The sequence below is a fragment of the Cornus florida genome, unplaced genomic scaffold (assembly GCF_030987335.1).
Source record: "Cornus florida cultivar Cherokee Brave unplaced genomic scaffold, ASM3098733v1 CherokeeBrave_3.0.0_Hap2_Chr07, whole genome shotgun sequence".
In the NCBI taxonomy this organism is placed as follows: Eukaryota; Viridiplantae; Streptophyta; class Magnoliopsida; order Cornales; family Cornaceae; genus Cornus; species Cornus florida.
Window position 1 is genome coordinate 81957253 of NW_026775577.1, and position 26002 is coordinate 81983254.

At 40.2% G+C, this 26002-nt stretch overlaps 1 protein-coding gene across 4 annotated transcripts in view; it reads right to left on the bottom strand.

Moving 5' to 3' along the window:
- LOC132267344 (ultraviolet-B receptor UVR8) overlaps positions 1–26002 on the bottom strand; it is a 114463-nt gene that overhangs the window by 45131 nt on the left and 43330 nt on the right. For all 4 annotated transcript variants that reach the window (XM_059768501.1, XM_059768499.1, XM_059768498.1 and 1 more), the window contains one exon: positions 10241–10396. In XM_059768501.1, coding sequence (XP_059624484.1) covers positions 10241–10396 — 156 coding nt within the window. The remainder of the gene's footprint in view (positions 1–10240; positions 10397–26002) is intronic.

Sequence of the window (26002 nt, forward strand, 5' to 3'; positions counted from 1 at the left end):
GGGATATGTAAAGATCCGGTTACATATTCACAAGCCATTAGCAGTGATGATTTTACTAAATGGATTAATGGCATGAATGAAGAGTTGAAATCAATGAAAGAAAATGAAGTACGGGAACTCGTTGAATTGCCTGAAGTATTTAAACAAGTCGGGTGTAAATGGGTCTTTAAGACCAAACACGACTCTAATGGCAATATTGAACTATATAAAGCCATACTTGTAGCCAAATGTTTCACTTAGAAAGGAGGCATTGACTATAAAGAACCCTTCTCTCCGGTATCTAAGAAGGATTCTCTAAGAATTATTATGGCATTAGTAGCTCATTATGAAAATAGTCTTTTTGAATGGGAGTTCAAAAGAAGAAGTCTATATGGAAATAGCCTTTTTGAATGGGAGTTTAGAAGAGGAAGTCTATATGGAACAACCTAAAGGCTTCACATTAGAGGGTAAAGAGCACATAGTCTGTAAACTTAAAAAATCAATATATGGATTTAAACAAGCTTCCTGACAATGGTATATTAAGTTTAGTGATACTATTATTTCTTTTGGGTTTAAGGAAAGCACTGTTGATCGGTGTACATACGATAAGGTTAGTGAGAGTAAGTTTATATTTACAATTCTATATGTTGATGATAATTTGCTTGCTAGTAGTGATCTTGGTTTATTGCATGAACTAAAAATTATCTCTTTAAGAACTTTGAAATAAAAGATATGGGTGAGGCATCCTACGTGATAGAGATGGAAATATTCCATAATAGATCACATGGATTGTTAGGATTGTCTCAAAAAGTATATATTAAAAGAGTTTTAGAAAGATTTGGTAAGGACCAATTCCATTTTGGTTTCCATTTTTCTATTTTTTTTGGGGACTTTTTCGAATTTTGGTATTTTATTTTTGCTATGTGGGGACACATGCCGTGGGTTTTCGGGGCTCATTTGGAGCGTTTCTTCAAGTTTAGAACCCTTAGAAACTCATTTGGAGCCATTTCAAGCATATTCGGTTTTCATTCCCGGGACCAGGTTTTTGTGCTCGGGAAATTTCCTAGTTTCATTCCATTTCATTATTTTCGTATTGACGTGTTATATATACACATATATGTGACTAATTATGTGAACATGGCATGGTTGTAGTTGTAATTACATTTGGAGGGTATTTTAGTACTCTTTTGCAAATGGGAGGGACCCACAAATTGACCAAGGAAGTGATAAGGAGACCATATCAGATTTTTGGTCTCATCTTTTCCTCTCTCTCCACCGAAAAATCTCTCCCCTCCTTGCCTTCTTTTTCTTTTTCTTTTCCACCATTGTTCTACACCAAAGAAACTTGGATTTGATCTAGTTACACTAGGGTTTGGGCCTTGGGCTAGTTTAAAGAGTTGATCTACTCACCAAGAGCAACATTTTGATACCGATATTGGAGCCATTGGGGCAACTTGAAGTTTTAGGGTGGAAGAAAAGCTTAGAATTTGAGGGAGCTTTAGTTGAAAAAGTTGATGAACTTGGAAAGGACTACAAGTTGGGGTAATTCTTGAAGCTATTGGAGCACTTCCGACCTTGGTGGAAGCTAGGGTCTGCTCATTCATTGAGGTAGGGGTGTTTAACCATCCTTAACTTTGCTTTTGTAAGTGTTTTATGTGATTACTATGATTATAACATGTTAAAAAGTATCGAAAGTGAAGGTTCTGCCCTATACTGAATTATTCAGTGATGGATCTTGTTCAACTGAATTAATAGCTGGAAAATATGATCCTTTAGCTTTCATTTTCCATTGGTTTTATGTAATTTGGTCTTGAAACGAAATTGATACGAATTTTTGAATTTGGGAACTAGTTGCTAGAAAACTGTTTCGGAAAACAGAATTTTTCCGACTCTTCATCATTAAAACTGTTTTATCGGCAAGGGGACCTATGAAATTAAAATCACAACATCAAAGTATGGCCATTTAGCTTCCATTTGGCTTTGGTTTCATGCGTTTTGGGTTAGAAATAAATTTTGTATGAATTTTAAAAGTTGGGAACTATTTGTTGAAAATTTTGGTTTGTGAGCATAACGTTCTCTAAACATTTGCATCAAACTACCTTAATCCAAAAGGGAATTTGTTAAACTAAATTGATGGTTTCAAAGTTTAGCCTTTAAACATTCAATTGGTTTTGGATTTATGTAATTTGGTTAAGGATTGAATTTATTGTGAATTTTCGAAGTGGGAGGTAGATTGCTGAAATCATAAGATGATACAATGTGTTCTTTACTTCTTAATTGAATAAATGTTGCTTAGATTATGAAATGGAGTTATAGTATGTTATGAATGAATACATGTATATTACTAAGTAGCCTCGGTGAATTTGTGATATCCATGCTAGCATTGCTTTAACTGTGTTGTATGAAGATACTTGATTACATATCTTGATTACAATTGTCAAATGCATGTTAAGTATTTGATAAAAAGCCTATGAGGAAGAGATGTTGTGAAATATTGTATTGGTGCTATTATGGATGTAATAATGAAAGTAAATGTTGAAATCGAATATCATGTTTAATTGTTGTTAAACTTATGAAGTTATTACTCATGTCATTGAGCATCTATAGCATGCCAAGTGTTGATGTTATGTCCATGAGAAGCTATGTTATGTTAAATGTGAAATTGGAGAACGTGTAGCTATGAACATTTGAATCAAGTGTGGACTATTCTATTGAAAGAAATTGTGAAGTTATTGTGATATCCATCTCTCACCCTACACGCCATAGTGTGTGTGTGTGTGTGTGTGGTGTGGATCATGGGTGAGTATTGATTTTTCAAAGTTTGTGGAGGTTTTTCGAAAGGTACGTGGGGAGGTACCCCACATTCGGGATTGGTTGTGAATGAAATAGGAAGGGCATGGTCCTAGGGTTGAAAATCCCAAAACTTGGCCAAGCGGGTGTCATTACCGACGGGCTAGTAACCATGAAAAGAAGGTAGGGATATGGGGAGGTACCCCATATCCGGTTGGGTTAACCAATCCATGTGCTTTGATTTGGGTTTGGACTACATATATGTGTTCATGAGTGAGTTCATGATGCATAGGTATGCATTGACTAAAAATTAAATGATGATCTTGATCTTGTTGCTTTCATCTCATTAGAACTATTGTAGAAGTATGTTTGAAATAATGACCATATGGGTGACTTGAAGCATGTTCGTTGATATTTGAAATGTGAACGTTAGAAGAACCATGCTTTAAAGTATGCTCCCATGGGATGATCTTGTTGATACTTGTTTTGCGAATGTTAGAGAAAGGACATTATTTGAAAATATGCCGCCGCATGATCATTTCAATGAGACTTGTAGGCGAATGTTAGACGCCAACATAGTTTGAAAGCATGCTCCCTTAGGAATGCTATATGTATGTTTGCTTATGTGCTGCATGACTTGAAAGGCCTTAGAAAGGGTACATTGTACATCATCTACTGGGCATACTTGCTCACCCCATTGACAACAATTTCAGGAATGGAGACCTGCATTGGAGTTTCTAGTTGGTGTTGATAACGTGGGATGCTATATGTGGCCCCGCATGGGTCCACTCTCCGACTATTCCTTGATTCAGGTTTGACATATTTGAGACTATACCCTTATTCAGGTTGTATCAGCGTTGGCTCCATTGGTCGACTATTTTATATTAGCTTCCGCATTTGGAACTTGAGTATGGGTTATTTTCCTTTTCATCATAAACCGGGTTCTACGAATTCGGGGCATGACAGGAACATTGTTCAGCCGGTATTGTTCCAATACAGAAAGGGGATAAATTTAGCTTAATGCAATGCCCAAAGAAAGAATTAGAAAGTAAAGAAATACCAAATATTCCTTATGCATCTATTGTGGGAGTTTGATGTAGGCATAGGTCGACAAGGGACAAAAGATTATTCTTAGGAAGACAGATTTTGATGAATGTGTGGATAATAGTGAATTCACTCTTGGTTATTTATTCCTTTGGCTAAAGGAGCAATATCATGAAAAACAACAAGGCAGTAAGTTATCGCTTTGTGGACTAAATTTGTAGTATGCTTTGAGGCTATAATTCATGATTTATGGTTACGGAATTTATTTTAGGACTTTGAGTTATAGGTACCATTTTCAGGTTGCTGAAAATTTATGCAGCAATTGTCCACTTATATGAAAAATGATAGGTATTCCAAAGGTGTTAAGCATATGGTGTTGAAATACCTTACCGTAAAAGAAGAAGTTCAGAACCAACGAGTGTCTATTTGACACATAAGCACACACCTTATGATTGCAATTCCATTAACAAAGGGACTACCACCCAAGATATTTATTGGACATGTTGAAAGAATGGATATTCAGTGTAGTCACTAATAATTATTATTTTTGTTATGGATTGCTTAATAGTGCTTATATATATTTGACATTTTGAACTCATTAAATGTATTTTTGATATTTCCTGTTAAATAACGTACATGTACGTATTGCATTGAATGAATGATAGCAGGAATAGTCTTGGAAAATACATTATGGTTAGACCTTTATTGATCTTTTTTCATTTATAGACTATGTTAAATAGGTTATTAGTGTTGTGGTTTATGAAAGGGCTGTGTCGTTTAGTGACATACAACCGCCATGACTTGCATTAGTAGTTTATTTACCATGATATTTATGACGACCAACTTAATGCCTCAATCTGATTTATGGTGCACACTAATGACAATTTTACTAAACCACTACGGAATTTATCATATGGGCCAAGTGGGAGAATGTAAGATTATTTCTTAATTGTGACCCACATGATTTGGACATGTGATATATTTCCATTACTTGGTGGCTAAGTAAATAGATATTACACTGATATTATATGATTTGGTCAACTTATAAACTAACTTTTTGGTAATTAATTATTAGGGAAGTGTTTCCTATTTTTCCTTACTTTGATTGAAAGTGGAATAAGGGTTACAGTGAAAACTGGCATCTCTCTGCCTTTATAAAGTGCATATATCCCATCACTCATGTACACTTATGAAACAACACGTATAAAGGTTTTTGTGTGCAAAAGGACAGGGGAAAAAATTGGTTTCTACGTGTTGAAATATCTGAATTATTATTATTTTTTTTTTATTAGCTATTTTCAGCCTTTTATTAGGTGTTTTATATAAGATCCCTATTATCATAGGATCACGTAGATAAGATCTCCGTAATCATGGGATCATGTAGATTTTGGCATATTTCATGTTTTACTTTGATTTGGTTTCCTTTCTTTGTAACACATTCTTGTATATAAATATAGCTCTTGACTCTTGGTTTGAGTAAGCCAAAACCCAAAACTTCTTCTTTTTGGTATTAGAGCAAAAACAAAAACTTCGCCTCCCCAACGCCGCCACCTTCTCTTTCTCTCTCTCCATTTTCCCTCACCTCCGACACACCTCCATCTCCTCCTAGCCCTTGCGCCGGACCCCTCAAGTAACCCTTTGTTTTTTACTCCTTTTTTAGGAGAGTTCCCTTAGGTTTTATATGACCTAAGCGTCCTTCTTGTGTTTTTTTTTTTCTTTGTGGGCTATCGGTATTTGTTTGGCAGTATATTTAGAGGAAAGTGACGATTTTTCCGGCCTTGTTTTTTTCTCTTTCCTCCTGCTTCGACGTGTGGACCAGCCTTATTTTGGTACTATGACCGACTCTAGTAGCCAAAAGGACACTTTATCCTCGATCCAACATACTTTATCTTCGGCACATCATACACCGGCACAACGGGTTACTAGTGTGCTCTTGAATGGGCGCACCTTCGTATCTTGGTCCCATTCTCTTCAACTCTATATTGGAGGGAAAAGGAAAACTGGTTGGCTTTTGGGTCTAGTTAAGGAATCGTAAAAGACGGATACTAAATATATTGCATGGGATATGGATAGGTGCATCATTCTGGGTTGGATCTTCAACTCAATGGAGGAGCGTATCTATAATATGTTCATGTTTCACACTTCCGTTTTTCGTCTATGCAGGCCCTTAACAAGATGTATGCCCATTCCCGTAATGATGCTCGTATCATTGAACTCTATCAGGAGATTGCTCATGCATCTCAGGAGACATTCAAGCTGTCAGTATCAGAGTATTTTGGGTAACTCCAGCCTAAGAGGGAAGACTTAGAACAATATGAACCTCTCTCCGATTTATGTAAAGAAGTTGCAACTCTTTTGGTACTGCCAGCATACCTACCGGTTTTTTATGGGTTTACAATCCGAGTATAATGCTCTTAGAACTCAGATCATAAACGCCTCTCCTATGCCTGATTTATATAATGCCTTCGCTATTGTTGACTATGAGGAGCATAGACGTCAGATTTTTTTAACCAGTAGCTTTACGAGACTCCAATTGATTAGATGGCTCTTGCTGCTAATTCTAGACTTCTAGAGGGAAAGGTTATTTGTCAACATTGTGGAGCCACTGGTCATATAAAATATGGTTGCTTTAAGCTTCATCCCGAGCTAAAGCAAAAAATTTCTCGCAATCGTCTTTCTGGCCGTGGCCACACTACTGTAATAGCCGATACTATTGGGGGTATACTACTCCACAGATTATTGTCCCTCCTGCTTCAACTCCTCCCAGACCATCTTTACAGGACTTCAAGCAGTTACAGTCCCAGATTGGCCGGCTTCAGGAGCAGTTCGAAGCATTATCTACCAGGGCTAGCTCTTTTATTGCCACGGCTACTAAAGTTACAGGTACTCCTTCTGCTTTTCATGATAAAGCGGAAAAACCTACTTGGGTTCTGGATTCCGAAGCCAATGATCAAATGATTCATGAGTTGTCTTTATTTTCTACTCCCGTTACCACTATTAGTCTAGCCAATGGGTCAACCACCATTATTCGCTGTAAAGGACATGTTCATCTATCCCCTAATATTATTTTGCCATTTGTTCTTCATGTTCCTAACTTTGCATTTAATCTTCTATCTGTTAGCAAACTTGCCAAATCACTAAAGTGATTTTCTTTCCTCATTATTGTGTTTTACAGGACCTATGTTCGAAGAGGATTTTTGGCAGGGAATATGACCACGATGACCTCTACTACTTTAGGGATCCTCCACCGACACCTCCTCCACTTGCTTCAAGCCTCTGTTCTTCCAGTTTCTAGGTCTCATTATTTTTCTTTCCAGACTTTAAATTTATGGCATGCTCACCTTGGGCATGTAAACTTTCAGTATTTATGACTGTTTTTCCCTTCATTAATGGCTTGTAAGGATAATAAGTTTCAATGTGAGACTTGTTAGCTTTCTAAACATACTAGAACCAGTAATATTACTCATATGCATCGTGCACCTAGTATGTTTGATCTCATCCATTCTGATGTGTGGGGTCCTTCTCCTGATACTGCTTTTATGGGCCATCGTTATTATGTCACATTCATTTATGATTATTTCCGCTGCACACGGGTATATTTACTTAAAAAGAAATCTGAACTTTTTCCTTTGTTCACTCAATTCCTCTAAATGATCAAAACTCAATATAAAATTGTTGTTAGGAATATTAGGTCTGACAATGGTCATGAATATGTTTCCAATTAGTTTCGGCCTCAATTTAACCAACAAGGTATTCTTCATCAACTTAATTGTCCATATACCCCTAAACAAAATGGTGTGGCAAAGCATAAAAACCGTAATCTAATGTCAGTTGTTTGATGTCTTTTAAGTGGTATGAATGTGCCAAAGTCATACTGGCACATGGCGGTTCTTACAACTACTTTTCTCATTAATCGTACCCCTAAATTACTCTTTTTTCCATCATGCCTCAGGTGTTTGAAGTACATGTTTTGTTCAGAATCGTAGCCCTTCTCGTACTAAACTTGATGACAAGGCCATTAAATGTATCGTTTAAGAATACTCTTCAAGGTCAAAAGGTTACCGGTGTTATGATCCTATACACAAACACATGTATCACTCTCTTGATGTCACCTTTCATAAGCATACCCCTTTTTATGGTTCTAACACTATCTTGCAGGAAACTTCTACTCCCGATCAAGAGGCTTCTCCTCTTGCTCATCCTCTTCCTATTGTTCAAGAAGAGTCTTCTCTTGTGGTTTCCACACCCCCTTTGCCGGTGTATTCTCGCCGCCCTCGTGCTCCGCCTCCACTGCCTTCATCCTCCTCAGATACAGGTTTAGGTACAATACAGGTTTAGGTACATCTCCTCTCTCTCCTCTACATTTCCCTAACCCTGTTCCTGAGTTTCGGTATCCCACTCATGATCGCAAACCCCTTACTCGATTTGGATTCGCTTGTAGTACTAATCATCATATTTCGCAGTATATCTTTAATGATGGTCTTTCAGGGTCTTACTGAGCCTTTTTAGGCAAGCTTGATTCCATTTCCATTCCCATAAATGTCTTTGAGTTCCGGAATCCCAATTGAATGTCTGCTATGATGGTAGAAATGGATGCTTTGCAGCAAAATGAAACATGGGAGCTTGTATATCTCCCTCCTGGTGAAAAGACTGTTGGTTACAAATGGGTATCCAGTGTTAAATATCTAGCCGATGGCACTATTGATTGGTACAAGGCTCGTTTGGTGGCCAAGGGTTTACTCAGATTCCTGGTAAAGACTCTCATGATAACTTCGCTCCAGTGGCTAAATTGACCTCAATTCGTTTACTTGCCTCCCTAGCTGCCTCACACAATTGGCCTCTTCATTAGCTTGATGTTAAGATGTTTTCCTTAATGGTGATCTTCTTGAGACTATTTATATGGATCCTCCACCCGGTTTTCGGGCTGAGGGGGAGTATACTGGAAAGGACTGTCGATTGCGGAATTCTTTGTATGGGTTAAAACAATCTCCTAGAGCTTGGTTCAACCGCTTCAGTGATGTAATTCTATCCATGGAGTTTGTTAGATGTCATTCTAACCATACATGTTTTATCCACCATTCTTCTACTGGTCGATGTATCATTCTTCTTGTCTATGTTGATGATATCATCAACATAGACAAGAAGAATGATACATCGACATAGACAAGAAGAATGATACATCGACATAGATAAGTTTCCTTGCCGACGTAAACCCAATACGCTCCAGTTCACTTCTCCACAGCCATCCGAACCCACTGGCAGTCTTTGCTCACCGTTCCACTCCGCAATCCAACAGCCCGTCACCCACTGCTGCAGCCGAGTCGTCCACCGCCAGTTCCGCCGATTTCTCCACAGCCCGTCGCCCACCGCTGGTTCTGCCGACTTCTCCACCGGGCAAGAGGGAGACTCGAAGGGATTGAACGGCAATAGGCTTAAGGCACTGCATCGGCGGGCAAGGCGGTGACGAACCTGCAAAGGTGCAAGGTTGTGCTCGGCTCAGCAAAGATGAAGATGGGCTCAGCCGTGAGGAAGAAATGCAATCCATCTTATGCCGGATGGGTCATTCCGAGCTCGCCCCCTATTTTCCAAGGCCATTGTTCGCGTGGGTTCTTCCCTCTTCTCTGAGGCCATCGTCGCTAGTGATTCGCCATCATCACCCCCTGTTTTCCGAGCTCGCCCCCTGTTTTGTATGTGTGTGTGTGTGTGTATAGATAGATATATGCACATGTATATATATATATGGATGAGATTGATAGGTGGAGTTGGGACCAAAATTGTCTTGTTATGGAAGAAGAGGAAAGGTGAATTCGATGATGGTCATAGATATGTGTGTGTGTGTGTGTGTGTGTATTTATATATATGGATCATATTGATGGGTGGAGTTGGGACCAAAATCGTCTGTTGTGGAAGGAAGAGGAAAGGTGAATTGGATGATGGTCTGACGAGGAGAGAAAAGGAAATGCGTATGTTGGGGGTAGTTTGGTCACAAAAATAGTCAACAACAGGTCAAAGGGTAGCACAGTCATTTAACACCTCAAAAGTACTATGACCCCACCAAAAATTGACATTTGGGGTGTAAGTGAAATGCTAAACCACTAATTCAAATGTAAAGTGAAAGTTAAAAACAAAATCTTTATCTAGCTGAGATATGGACTAACCTCAGGGGGCGAGTGTAATTTACCCTAAAATTTATGTTTTAGCCAAAGTATTCTCCAAATAATTTATTTATGCAACTTGTTTGGAAAGAAATTTTGAGACCAGATATAGGACTATATTGTGTTTTTCTAATCTATTTAAGAGTATACGGATAAAATTAGGTTTTATGTTGAATACAAATAATTAATGCAATTTACGTATACTATCATGTAAAATAGAACATGCTAGTAAAGCATGAATATAAATGAAATATTCTCAACAGAAAACATACATTAACACCTGAAACTTTTTGAGGAATTAAGCGATCATTTCTGTCACCTAAACCCAAGTTTCCATATCGGCCCCAGCCCCAGCCGTAGAGCTCACCATCTTCTGTAACAGCAGCTGTGTGTTCAGCACCAGCAGCAACCATTTTGACCGAAACTCCCTACAAAATACAATGAAAGTAAATCATTTCAGGAAGCGAGTCTCCATGCCCATTTGAATATAAAGTTAGTCTAAAATGCTTCATACATCACTATATAATTAATAATGTGTAATCAGGAAACAATTCTTTTTCTTGGTAAAGGTCAAGAAGGATAGTTTATTTGAGATGTCCAGTGGATTTCATTAGTTATCCAATGTTTGTCCAGCCAATTCTGAGAGGTGAAGATTGAATACAAACCAAATCTTTGAAAATACAGCATAAATTGGTTGTGTTGAATTTAGGAATTACAGAGAAGAAGAAGACAGCGTGTATGGGATCTGAAAAATATTTTGGAGAGATACACAACCGGGCCTCTCTCACTTATTTTATATAACAACTTATATTACAAGGAAAATGACCAACATATAAGAAATACAAAATACGCCTATATACATTCTAACACTCCCCCTCAAGCTGGTGAGTATATATCAATATATCATATAATCCCCAGCTTGGAACAAATAAACTTCAACCGCTTATAACTTAGAGCTTTAGTAAACATATCAACAAATTGATCTTCAGATATAAAAAATGGTGTAGAGATGCCTCCACTCAATATCTTATCACGGATAAACTAACATTCAACTTCAATATGCTTGGTTCTCTCATGAAACACTGGGTTGGATGCAATGTGGACAGCTGCTTCTTACTCCTCCATGTTACCAAATTACCACCTAAGAAGGTGCCTATAGTGGATCTTCTATCTGAGGGAGAACCAGCCCAATCAGCATCTGTAAAACCTTCCACCTTAAGGTGTCCATTTGGTTTATACAACAACCCGATACCCCGAGCTTGCTTAAGGTATTGAATAATCCGAAGAACAGCATTCCAATGAGGCACTATAAGAGCACCCATGAATTGACTCACTACAATATCAGGTCGAGTAATGGGGAGATAAATTAGTTTTCCAACTAGGGGACAGTATTTACCAGGGATATCAAATAAATCTCCCTCATCAACCAAGAGTTCAATGTTTGAGTCCATAGGCACATCAACTGGACAACCACCTAACAAACATGTTTCCTCCAATAAGTCTAGCACATACTTCCTTTGAGACAAACTTACATCTTGATTAGATCGAGCAACTTCAATACCTAAAAAGTATCCGAGTTTACCCAAGTCTTTAGTCAAAAATTGATGTTGCAGAAATAATTTCAACTTAACAATGCCCACAAAGTCATCCCCTACAAGAAAAATGTAACCTGTTGGTATGTTGATGAAATACCAAATGATCTGTTTGCCATCTACAAAGACCAAATCCTAATGTCGCCTCAGAAAATTTTCCAAACCAAGCTTTAGGTGATTGTTTCAAACCATACAAGACTTTCTTTAGGCGACAGACCGTGTGTCAATACTCCACCTGGGCAACAAACCCAGGTGGATTCTCCATGTAGATTTCTTCAACTAAGTCACCATGTAAGAAAACATTTTTAAAATATAACTAAAACAAGGGCTAGTTAAGATTCGCAACAATAGAAATTAAAACATGAACAGAAGAAATCTTGACAACAGGAGAGGTCTCATCATAATCAACACCATAGGTCTTTGTATAACCTTTAGCAACAAGGCATGCTTTTAAACGCTCAATAGAACCATCACGAAGATATTTCACGGTATATACCCACTTACAACCAATCCTGGTACCAAGAGGTAGTGGAACAAATTCCCACGTTCCATTAAGATGTAAGGCATCCATTTCATCTTCCATTACTTCACCAACCCGAATCAGATAGAGCATCCCTCACTTAATTAGGAAAAAAAGTAGTAGACAACTTGGAGGAAAAACATGAGAAAGATGGTGATAAGAATTTATTAGAAACATAATTAGCAATGGGATGATTAGTGACACAAGACCGAGTACCTTTACGAAGTGCAATAGGTAGAGAATCGGATGCAGCTAATGGTGTCAGATCTAAAGAATCTGAAGAAGGTTGATGTGGCATGGCGGCTTCAGTCGTCAAGTATAAACCTATTGTTTGTTGTTTGGCGGGTAAACACTGGTCCTTTCCAGATGAATGGAAAGGTTCGGGTGTGTCAGGAACTGCTGTAGTTCCAAAGGGGATATCCAAACAATATTCCAATGGAGAATTGTTGGGATCAAGCGACTGAAAAGGAAGCTTGGAATGACCACTTCCAGGGGTTCTTTTTGCCTTGAAAAATGACTTGAGGAAAGTTCTACAACTAGTGGAAAGGAAAACGAAAGTGTTGGACTTTGAAATAAAGTAACTACGATATAATTGCTTGAAAGTAAAGAAGGACAGTATTGGACTAGAATTAAGCATAATTAAAATGCATTGCTGGAATGTAATTGAATTGGAGTTGATAAGCAAAGTGTCGTTAAGATTGTTATGTGTGTTGAACAGGGTTTGCATACTATGCCTAAGGGTCCTGTTTATTTGTCAGCAGTTGGAGATTTCAGTTTCAGCAGCAGTTGACTGATTCCGCTTGGCACATCTCTGCAGTGCTAGGTGTCCCATAACTTGCAATTTCTTCATGTATTTGTATCAGTCTCCCTCCATATTCAGGCTTCCTTCAGAGTCCACCTGGTGCACTATACCAGACTTTACCATGTTGCCCATAACCCTTAGTAACTTCCCAGCAGTTGGTAATGGCAGCATCATCAACGGTTGGAAACTTCCACCTGGCACACCTACGTTGTGCCAGGTGTCCTGTGATCTTGGCAATTTCTTCATACGTGCATGAATCCTTCTTCTATATAAATTTTGAATTACATATATATATATATACAGCATTGTATACACATTCCCATTAGTTTGAATAACCACCCATGATGCAATTTAGGTAGTTTGCTACAATTTAGCAAAGTTCCTAAAATATCTCCCAATGAACCTAGACATATGTTTCTCTCTCCCATGTACCTTCCTTCGAATACCCTTTCCACGTAATAGGAGCAATTTCTATTTACATGGTAAGTGGAGATCTAATATAAGTGGGGCAGTTATCTTCTTGCTTGACCAAGTCAAACACTATTTGAGCTTGAATATGGACAATCTGACATCTAAAATATAACATATATCCTCTTGATGGACTCTCATCACACCAGATCTAAATTACCCTTGTCCTGGTCTTTAGTGCCACATGTCTGCATCTGAACAGTTTCACGCTTCAGACTTGGGTGGCTAGGTGGAACTGCCTTCAAGGTAGCATTCCTTTTCCAACCCTAGTTGTAGCTTCCTTTTCTGGTTGATGAGATATTAATTTAGTGTGGCAAGTCCCATGTAACTCGCCATACGCCGCCTTTCCATTGGCTTATGGATCCCTTCTTGTTTTGAATCGATCCGTGGGTTCACATGGCAGCATTTGAGTGGCTTAAGTCTCACAACTTTGAACTACCAGGGGGGGTTGCATGTATGGTAATATTTCAGCGTAACTTATCTTTCCAAGTTATCGGAATAGCAATCTGGTGTGTTAAGCTCCCCCGGAACTCGCCACATGTCAATTTTCCATATGTCCAAATTGGTGGCATTAACACCTGTAATGGAGGAATGGGGGTTGTGGTAAACTAGAGTGGCTAGATAACAATGGAATAGGAAGGGGAACAAAGTGTGAGGAAGTCTTGGGAGTAATATCAAGAAGAGGACTTTTATCAGAAAAATATGGAATAGGCTCACAAAAAGAGACATCAGCACTAGTGAAATATCGCTGAAGGGTAGGACTATAACAATGACAACCCTTTTGGGTACAACAATAACCGAGAAATACACACTTGGGTCCAAGATTGTGGACATAACAAACACACCCGAACACTTGGAAGTAATAGGAAATGAGGGAAAATAAGGAAAAAAAAATAGAGTATGGAGATTTTCCACCTCCATGTAACACAAAAGATGGCAAACAATTAATGACATAACATGTGGTAAGTACTACATAACTCCAAAACCGTTTCAGAACATGCATATGAAATAAGAAAGCATAAGTCACTTCCAATAGGTGACGGTTCTTACGTTCAGCCACACCATTTTCTTGTTGGGTGGAAACACAAGATGATTGATGAACAATGCCTTTATCATGAAGAGATGTATCGAAATGAGCTAAGAAATATTCTTTAGCATTATCAGACCACAAGACACAAATTGAGCATCCAAATTGGGTTTTCACATTCTGGCGAAATATTTGAAAAATTGAAAATAATTCATAGCAATCTTTCATTAAGAACAACCAAGGCATACGAGAATGATAATCCACAAAAGTCACAAAACAACGAAATCCATTAATAGATGTATGTTTTTTTTTAGACCCCATACATTTGAATGAATCAACAGAAAAAGACTAGACACGATTATCAATCCTAGATTTGAAGGATATACGTTGATGCTTACTAAGTTGACAAGCTTCACATGACAAAGACGACGTACGACTAAGACTTGGGACTTGACGCTGCAAAACCGGAAGCGACGGGTGACCAAGACGACAGTGCCACTAAAATGGAGATGGAGAAGAATGACAAACCATGGGATGAGGCTCAAAGTCAAAATCGTATAAGCCACCCACTTTATGCCCCGTACCAATCTTATTCTTTGTCTTGAGACCTTGGAAACACAATAAATGGGATAGAACGTAACAGAACAATGAAGGGCTTTTGTAAGCTTACTAATAGACATCAAGTTAAAGGGAAATTGAGGAAGATGTAAAACAGATGACAAAGATACGGAAGAATTAAGTTGAGTATTTCCAACACCTGATCCAGAATTGAACTGGCTTGAAATTCAAATATCTGGAAACTCAACAGAACAACAAAAAAGAAAATTCCAGAAACTAGACTGGCCGGAACTGGATTCGCCGGAGACTGGCTGAAAACTGGTCGGCTGGAACTTGACTGGCTGGGGACTGGCCGGAAACTGGTCCGGCTAAGAGGATGATCCAAGTGGATAAAATGAGGCTGATCCAGGCGAGTCAAGAGTAATGATTGAGCCAGGTCTTATCTCCTCAAATGAATATTCAATAATCTTATTAGCAAACAATAACCCTAGCCGCTGCAGGACAACAATTTTCTCAACGACGGTGACAACTCACAACCAAGCGACGGCCACCACACAACGATGACCGCCACCATACTTCTGTTACACAACGATGATAAAGACCACCACAATTAAAACGATAAACACAAACACCACGACGGCGATGATGACAGCGGTTACACTCTTGGTGGCGACAACAATCAACGATATTAACAATGACAAGCGTTGATATTATTGACCAAAATCTTGCTCTGAAACCATGTCGAATTTAGGAATTACAAAGAAGAAAAAGAAAACAATGTATGGGATCTGAGAATATTTTGGAGAGATACACAGTCGGCCCTCTCTCAGTTATTTTATATAACAATTTATATTACAAGGAATATGCCCAACATTCCCTTTTAAGAGATACAAAATACGCCTATATACATTATTACAATCTCAGACTCAAATTTCTTTTTCGGTGGCACCTTATCAATAGCTTTGCATCCCACCTATGACGAGACAAGGATTCTTGCACTGAGTAACCTATCCTTCTGATTCTTCATCCCACCTATCAATAGCTTTGCACAGCTATATATTAATTTTGCTACTCAATGCTCTCTAGTGTTAGATTTCATTCAAACAAGGATTCTCACTGGATTGCTTGGTTCAAGCAAAAATACACCAGCAAATCAAATTTCTGGTTTTACATCCATAAACAAACTAACTCATTTATTTCGACAGCTATGCTAGGGGTTAGGGGGTTCATGAAGCAAATCAAATTTCTGGTTTTACTCCGACACCAGTCGTGAGTAATGAGGCTTTGGATTACTTCATGAGGCTGCAAAGAGTAAAGATTGATCAGTTTGCTGGGAGTTCAGAACCACTAGTCACAGAGGGTTGGCTCGATCCTATGGTCAGGAACCTTGACAGCATGGTAGTGCCGTGACAGGTTGAGGATTTCTTTGACATCTTCCATGTTCATGGGTGATGCGGAGATTTGGTGGAGATCTATCACCAACACCCACAACTTAGAGCTGATGACTCGGATTTCAAAGAGCTCTATTTTGATACGTTCTTTCCTAGGCCAATGAGGCGGGAGATGAGGTTGAAGTTTACAGCTCTCTATCAGGGTGACATAAGCGTTATCGACTATGAGACCAGATTTACTTCTCTCTCTCGCTATGCCGAGGATATGGTCTGTTCCGACGAGGAGAAGGCTATGAAGTTTCAAGATGGCTTGCATCTTGACATCAGGCCTCGGGTTTCACTTCTGGACTTGACGACCTATATAGAGGTAGTTCAGAGGGTTATGCTCGTTGAGGCAGATAATAGGGATGCACAACAAATCTAGGGGTCGAAGAAGCAATTTAGGAGTGAGGCTTCACCTTCAGGGGTTCAAACGAAGAGGGCTAGGGGTGGAAACAGTGCTTACTCACCAGGACCACAGCAGCAGACTCGCTCTACACCCACAGTTCCTTTGACTTCGGGGTCCACACGGGGAATAGTCTGTCACCATTACCAGCAACCAGGGCATATCAAGCCTCGTTGCCCACAGCTTCAAGCTTCTGCCATTCAGTCTTCCACTACAATGGGAGGACAAGGCCTTCGCCATTATTTCAAACAGGAGGGCTATTTCAGGAGGGAGTGCCCACAGTTGAAGAGCGGGGCACACAGTGGTGTAGGTTCGCAGCAGAGGCATCCTCAGTCCACAGTGGTGCAGTCAAGGTTCAGAGTTCCTCAAACACTGCAACCAACAGCTTCAGTTCATTACACACGTCCTGCTAAGGGCTCTACTCCTAGTACTTCTACCCACCAGTCAGGCTACCAGGGCAGTGGACAGCAGAGCTCAGGGGTTCAGGGCAAAGTGTTTGCTCTCCCTTAGGTAGATGCCTCCGCGGGATCTTTAGTAGTACGAGGTATCTTTCTTATGTTCAGTTCTTGGGCTAGAGTTTTGATTGACACCGGTGTGTTTCATCATCTTTTGCACATTCATCGAGGTTGGAGGTCATGTCGAGGGACGGGTCCCTTTGTGTTGATACACCAATTGGAGGTCTAGTGTCATTGGATAGGGTTTGTTGGGGTTGTGCTATTGAGATAGCTAGGCAGACTTTGGAGTTCGATTTCACCCTTCTCGATATGATGGGGGGATTTAATGTCATTCTCGGAATGGATTGGTTGTCATTTTTCCAAGCCACTATCGATTGCTTCCGAGGAAGAGTGACCGTTTATACTACCAAGGGAGATTGTTTCCGTTTCGTAGGGGATAAGAGTGATTCCCACCCTTCGATTGTTTACAACATTGGTGATTGGAGTCGTCATAGGTCTTACTTGGCTAGTTTGCTAGTCGATGAAGAAAAAAGTTTGGGTGGTGATCTTCTAGCGATGGTTGACTAGTTTCTTGATGTCTTTCCAGAAGAGTTAACAGAATTGCCTCCTATACGAGAAGTGATGTTTGTCATTGATGCCATACCCGATACCGTGCCCATTTCTATGGCACCGTACCGCATGGCACCGGCAGAGTTGAATGAGGCTTGTGATCTAGCTTTCCAGGAGTTGAAGGCCAGGTTGACATCGGCTCCAGTTTTGATTATATCTGAACGTGGTTTAGGTTATGTGATCTATTGCGATGCTTCACGGGATGGTTTGGGCTGCGTTTTGATGCAGATGGAGTGGGCAGTTGCTTATGGGTCTAGACAGTTGAAGACTCACAAGTTGAATTATCCGACACATGAGTTGGAGTTAGCAGCAGTGATCTTTGCATTGAAAGGGTGGAGACATTACTTATACGGGGAGAAGTTTGAGGTTTTCCCCGATCACAAGAGTCTCAAGTACCTTTTCTTACAAAAGGACTTGAACTTAAGGCAGCAATGATGGGTTGAGTTTATGGAAGACTACGACATTAAGTTGCAATATCACCCGGGGAAGGCCAATGTTGTGGCCGATGCCTTAAGAAGAAAGTCACGTGGGACTTTGCCTAGTATCTCCATTCATAGGTGGAGGATGATGGAGAACCTTGCAAACCTTGGGTTACATTTATGTGAAGATGGTTCACCGGCTATTTTGTTTAGCCTTGTGGCTCAACCTATCCTTGTTAGCGAGGTGACTAAGGCGCAAAAAAAGGATGGCGAAATGGAGTCCATTCACCCACGGATTTCGAGTGGTGATATTGTGGAGGATTAGACCTTGCATTCAGATGGAGGTCTTAGGATCGAGGGGAAGGTGTTTATCCCTTTGCCTTGTCGTGATGGTGTCCTATGGGATTTTCACCTCTCTAGACTTGCCATTCATCCAGGTAGTACGAAGATGTATCACAATTTGAGGCGACAGTTTTGGTGGAAGGGTATGAAGCGGGATGTTGCACAATTTGTGGCTAGATGACTTACTTGTTAGCAAGTGAAGGTCGAGCACTAGAGGCCAGCGGGTTTGTTGCAACCATTACCAATAGCGGAGTGGAAGTGGGAGCACATTGCCATAGATTTTGTGACCAGGGGGGGGGGGGGGGGGGGGGGGGGGGGGGAATGATGTCGTTTGGGTCATAGTCGACAGATTGCCAAAGACAGCTCATTTTTTACCTATGAAGGTATTCGATGACGCAGAAGCGCTCAGTGGACTGTATGTGAAGCATATTGTCAGGTATCACGGGGTTCCTGTGTCCATTGTTTCGAACAGGGATCTTCGGCTCACTTCACACTTTTGGCAAGGTTTCCTGAAGGCTCTTGACACGGGGATTCATTTCAACACGGTATTCCATCCTCAGATTGATGGTCAGTCGGAGCGTACCATTCAGATATTGGAGGATATGCTACGCACTTGCATTTTGGATTTTGGGGGTAGTTGGGAGGATCATTTACCTTTGGTTGAGTCTGCCTACAACAACTATCAGGCAAGTATTGAGATGGCACCTTTCGAGGCATTGTATAGCAGGCCTTGCAAATCTCCAGTTTGTTGGACTGAGGTGGGGGAGACAACCGCCTTAGGTCCCGACATTGTCATTGAGACTATCAAGAAAATCAAGTTGATTCTGCAGCGGTTAGTCACAGCTTAGAGTAAACAGAAGAGCTATGCAGACAAGAGGAGGAGATCCTTTTCCTTTGAAGTGGGAGACAACGTCTTTCTCAAGATTGCTCCACGTGTGGGAGTAATGCGATTTAGACAAAGTGGCAAGTTGTCTTCTAGGTTCATTGGACCATTTGAGATTTTGGATTGCATTGGTAAGGTTGTTTGTCGCTTGGAGTTACCGCCACAGCTGGATAGGGTTCACAACGTCTTCCATGTCTCTATGTTGAGGAAGTATGAGCCGGATCCGTCACACGTTTTGAGGTGGACCGACGTTGAGATTGGTGAGGAATCGACCTACGAGGAAGCCAATGCAGATTCTCAACACTAGAGAGCAGGTGTCGAGGGGTAGGACCATTCCTTTGGTCAAGGTTTTGTGGAGACATCAAGGCTACTTGGGAGAGGGAACAGGAGGTTCTCTCTAAGTATTCGGGTTTGTTGACGACTTCAGGTACGACTTGATGTCGAGGACGAAATACCTTTAAGGTGGGGTGGTTGTGATGACCGTGTCATTTTTTTTTCCTTTTTGGCATTATTTTATTTTATTCTCATTCCCTTTCGTCTTCGGGTTATGTGGGCCCAAGACCGGATCAAGTGTTCAGGAATAGTTCCCGACACTACATTCATTCATCCTTGCACATTTTGCCCTTATGACATGATGGAATTGCATTGCACTTATATACATTTTGATTTGTATTATTTTGGGGTATTTATACGTTTATGTTATGGGGACATTTCCATTTTTAAGGATCTTTGTGCGAATATCTTTTGAAGATATTTTCATTTGGGGCAATGGTGCGATAATCTTTTAGAGATATTTCTTGGAGGCACTTTTGTGCAAATAGGGAAAGTTGGGACAAGTGTCTTGTTTCCATTGGACCATGTGTTGAAGGGGGATTGGAGACATGGGAGGGTAGGATGATAACAAGTGAATGGCAGTTTGTGTGAGAGGTAATGCTAGGGTAAGTGTTTGTGATATATATCATTTTACAGATACACTTTTTCTCCTAATTTCCTTCTTCCTCACTTTCTCTCTCTACCTCCATAGAAGCTCCACTTTGGATCTTCATTTCGTTCACTTTCCTTTCACCTTTTGGACAAGCCTTAGAAGGGAAAAAGCTTAGGGACTCCATTTGCAACAAAACCCTTTCCTTGGATTTAGCTTTTGTGACATTTTTTTCTTGGATTCTAGGGTGGCTTTCCCTGGTGAGGTAAAGGGTGTAGTATAATTCTAACCTTGGTATTTTCATTATGTTTTGGAGAGTTTCACATGTTATACTTGTGTTGTGTGAGTTGTGAAGGTTTTGCTTTGAAAACTTGCTTTTAACCTAAGCTTTCATAGTGTTCTAAAGCATGAGTATTGATAGCCTTATAATTAAATTGTCTATGTGGTTAAGGTATGTGCTTTAATTTAACTTCCTTGACAATGGTGTATGGTTGCTTTTATATAACCCTCATATATGTGAATTGCTATACATTATGTATTAAATCTTTGGATAAATTGTGTAGAAATTGTATACTGGTTCAAGAGTTTCATAATGAACACTATATGCATTAGGTTGTAAGAATATTTTGAAGAATATATTGCTAGCATGATGATAGCCTTGTTGCTTGGACATATACAATTGCAATTCATACCATCTTATCTATATTAATGCCATGAGCTAATGTTGAGAACCTTAGGGCATGGTTTGTGTGAATTGAAATCTTAGTGCGCTTGTGGAGTGCATTATTCATCTTGAAATGTATTAGGGAAATTCTTGTTGATTTTGGGAGATCCTTGGGACAATTGTTACTTCGAGAATGTGAGGGCTTGGTATTCGTAGGTGAGACATGAGTTTCCCCAATTTATAGTGGCCACTTGGGTAGTTCCCTGCGGGTTAGTAGCCCGACAATAGCTTGGTTATCTCGGTGCATGTTTTGTGCATGATCGGGTGTGCGTGCGCGTCCAAGTTATCCCTATTATGTGATTTCATATTTGGTTTTCAAGTTGACATTCTTGTGTGGTTGTAGCTTAGATCACTTTGATGTTGTTGTATACTTATCGCATTATATATACAATTAAGTTGGTTTCTCATTTTATGATTCAAATGCTAGTTCTAAGATGATCCCTTAGTCTACCCTTGAATTAGACGACTAGAGGCATGTACCACACTTGTGCATCTTGTGTTATTCTTGCAAGGCCAATGGACCCTAGGTTATCTTTATAATGCACATCCCTATGGAGTAATGTCAATTACTCACTCCCGTTGATTATATGTTTTTTAGGAAAGGACGTGCTTTACTTGATTGCACCACCGTCTTAGCTTGGATTGCTATATGTTGTTTTTAGACTTCTTTTGGATATTGTATACATGCAAAGTGTTTAGCATGTTTTATGTATTCTTTTGGAAATTTGGAAATGTAAAGTATTTTAGAGAGGGAAAATGACTTCAGAACTCATTCTCACCTTTTGGAGTTCTCAGGTGATTTTCTCTTCTTCGCACTTCCTTTGACCATACTACAATGATGCAATGAGGCCGTTGAGCCACCTTATCCAATATTTGTTTCCTTTTGAGTATATTGCACTTATATATGCTTTGCACACTTCCAAATGGATTTCACCTCACCATGCCATGCACTAACCTAAGGATAGCCTTTATTCCATATTTAGGTCCAATTGGCTGTTTGGAATGGACTTAGGAGTGACCATGAGTAATTTTGCAGTTTTCAGGGCCAAGGCATTGACAGCAGCAGAGTTTCGATCGACGTGTAACTTCCACACGTCGACCGGTATCTCATTTGTTTTTGGATAGTACACTTTTTGTTAGCGATTCCAAGTTTCAGTCGGTGTAAAGTGGCTTCACGTCGACCGAGTCAGCCAAACATGTCATCGTGTGGACCTCACACGTCAACCGATTGCTAGCACCCCTCCCTTGGTTGCTGTTACCTCTGTGTTCATTTTTGTCCACTCTCTTTTGCCCTATGGTAATTAGGAATGCATGGTAGTAATGTTTTTGGTTTTGAGACCTTGCACGTTATCTCATTGGTGGGTTTGACCATATTACCCCTAACTTGGGTATTTTTACCATTTTAATCTTAGCTTCCGCATTACGTTGACCGGGTTACCGGATTGGGTTATACTTATTGGTTGATGAACCGAATCATGGGATTTGGGGCATCACACATAATGTAAATAAATGCAAAACAAGAAAGGTATGAATTGACTATGGCTTCTAATAGTCCGTTACTCTTTTCCACCAAACCAATCACCCTGGCTTAATCCTCGTCATAGTATGCAATACCTTAGAAGTTAGACCCGAGCTTCAAGACAATCGGGAATGTGAAGGGGGTGGGTTTCAACGGTGTATGACAATCGGGAATGTGAAAGGGGTGGGTTCCAACGGTGTATGACACTTTTTTAATATAGGGGTAACTCTACCAGTATGCACTGGAAAGAGTGTCCCCCTATACAAGCATCCCAGCCTAATCCTCATCATAGTATGCACTACCTCAGAGTTTAGACCGAAGCTTCAAGAGGCAGACCAAAGGAAATTGGCTAAGAAAATGAACTAGGGAATTTAGTAAAGGCCAAGAGAACTACCTTGTTTCTCTCTCTAGCCTCTCCCTTTGTTGGTGGGTGTGCAATGAGAGAGAAGAGGGGTATTTATAGTGGAGGGAGTGAGACAAATGGGTGAGAGCATTAATGGATAGGTGAGAGCTGAGGGGTGTTTTGGTAAATTCAAGAGAGTTGCGGGGTGACGTGGCATCATTCAGTTGGGCCATGTCATCAATTTTTGGAGAGAGAAGGTGGGGGCCTCACAGCCCCATTTGTTGGGTGGGACCGTGGGGGGCTTTAGGCCCCCTTTTTCCAGATGTGGGGGGCTTGATACCCACTATATTTTTATTTGTGGGGGACCATATGACTCCCCACATTTTCATTTCTTCTTTTTTATTCGTTCAAGGGGCCTTGAGGCCCACTATAATTTTATTTATTGGGGGGGGGGGGGGGGGGGGGGGGGGGTTGTTTACGGCTCCCCATATTTTCCTTTCTTCTTTTTTATTTGTTTTGTTTGGTTTGTGTGGAGTGAATGTGTGTGAGCATGCAACAGGTGTATGTGTCTGTAGGTGTGTGTATGTGAGTGCACTTCCTCTTACTGGTATATTCAACCATCCAAGGCCAAAGACTTTTAGGCAATGGCAAGTGGCTCGATCTTAAGATCCTGAACAGGAGACAGCCTTGCTTTTGAGCAAGCAGTTCGCGTTATAGTTTAATTGGCCAACAACGTATGGTGTGCCCGAAAAAAGGAAGAATCTCCGCAAGTGAATGGCAGGCTACACCGTTGGGTGTGGGATAAGTGTGAAAGGGTGAATGTGTAACAGGAAAACAAAATAATGGTTTGTGTGTGCACGTGAGTTGGAGTGTGCAGGTGGGTGCATAGGTGTGTAAATGTGTTTGGCTGTTTGCATGAGCATTCTGTGAGTTTGGGTCAGTGGGTGTACGGTTTATGTTATGGTGTGTGTGACTGGAAGGTGATGTAAGTGTGAGTGCTGGTGAGTTATGTGGGAGTGAATTAGGTGTGTGCATGTGTTTATTTTATTTTATTATTTTTTCTTTCTTTGCATTTTATTATATATTTTCCATTTTCCCTTTTATTTTCCTTTGTCTTCTATTATTTTTTTCTAAAACAAAAGAAATATGAAAATATTTGTGCAAAATGGGGTGTCTAGAAGGAGCAACACAATTGGTTAGCATAAGCTTGTTTGAAGTGTTTGTAGGCCTAGAGTGGCCATTAATGGATGTCTTGTTCTTTATAAGGCTAATCCTTCTTACTCAGTCCTGAATACAGAGGTATTTCTCTCCCCTCTGTGTGTCATAAGTTCATAACTGTTGGAATGCTGAAGATACTATAGACGACTTTCAATGTCAGTTTGCTAGGGTTGTTCAGACATGGTGGTCTTTTGTTGTGAGTATTAATCTTCATAGTTTCACTTCTGTGTCTGATTTGGTGGGATGGATTCTTGGTTCTGGTTCAATTACTGGCACTTCAGTTAGATCCAATTTTATCAAAAGCTCTATTTTTACTATCATTTGGAATATTTGGAAGGAGAGGAATTCTAGAGGTCATGGAGGTCCTGACAGATTTGCTGATCCTCTCGGGGTTGATTCGCCTTGGAATCTGCTACCTTATTAGGGAATTCAGTTGGAGAATTAAGTTTGTTATGATTGTGTCGGATTTCTAGGAAATAAATTAGGAAATTCAATTTTTGAAAATAAAATCTGAAACTACTATTTCAGATTTTTAGTAGTTTCTGTTTCCTGTTTTCTAGCCTAGAGTTTTGCTGATTTGATTTGCCGTTTTTGTGGGCTTCCTGATTTGGTGGCCTTCCTCTACTATTTATCTTGTAATCGTCTCTCTTGAAAAATAAGAAGCCTGAATATTTTTCTTCTGAAAAAAACCTTCACGGTATCAGAGCCTTGTGCTTTTTTTCTATTTTCTGATGATGTCGTATAAGTCGGCGATGACCAGCACCCAAGGAAATCGTACCGTCTCTTCCAGTACTTCCGAAACCATTCGCCCAATCCCACTATTTCTCCCACGAATATTCCGCCCAATCCCACACCTGTATCTGCCGATTACTATTCCCAGAATTTAGCCCTTCATCTCACGGTTACAAAACTCAATGGGCACAATTATCTCGAGTGGGCTCAGTCCGTAAAATTGGCGATCAATGGCAGAGGCAAAATTGGGCATTTGACTGGTGAAATATCGAAACCTGCTGCTGGTGACCCTAATCTGAAAAAATGGCAGTCTGAAAATTCTCTTGCTATTGCTTGGCTCATCAATTCCATGGAGCCTACCATTGGAAAACCTCACCTATTTCTTTCCACTGCTCAATATGTCTGGGAGGCCGTACGAGATCTTTATTTGGACCTGGAGAATTCTTCTCAAATATTTGAGTTGAAAACTCGACTCTGGAAATCCAAGCAGAATGATCGCGATGTTACTGCTTATTATAATGAATTGGTAACTTTATGGCAGGAACTTGATCAGTGTTATGATGATGTTTGGGAGGATTCGAATGACTACGCTCACCACAAGAAGAGAGAGGAAAACGACGGGGTTTACATGTATTTAGCCGGCCTTAATCGAAGCTTGGACGAGGTCCGAGGCTGCATTCTCGGCAGAAAGCCATTGCCCTCTATTCGGGAAGTTTTTTCTGAAGTTAGACGTGAGGAGTCAAGGAGAAAAATCATGCTGCGCAACACCGAACATGGTTTCAATCTAGAACCCGAGAGCTCTGCTCTTGTGTTAAGAGGTGTTGATTCTAACAACAACGGGCGTAAGAAACTGTGGTGCGAGCATTGCAAAAAATCATGGCATACGAAGGAGACGTGTTGGAAGCTTCATGGTAAACCAGCAAATTGGAAGCCAAAATCCAAACGTGACGGTCGCGCCTACCAAGCCACTGCTGAAGAGACTCAGGCGCCTTCTACCAACTCGGATGCAATCTCTTTTACCAAGGAGCAATTAGAGGACCTGTACAAATTGTTTTCTCCAAAACT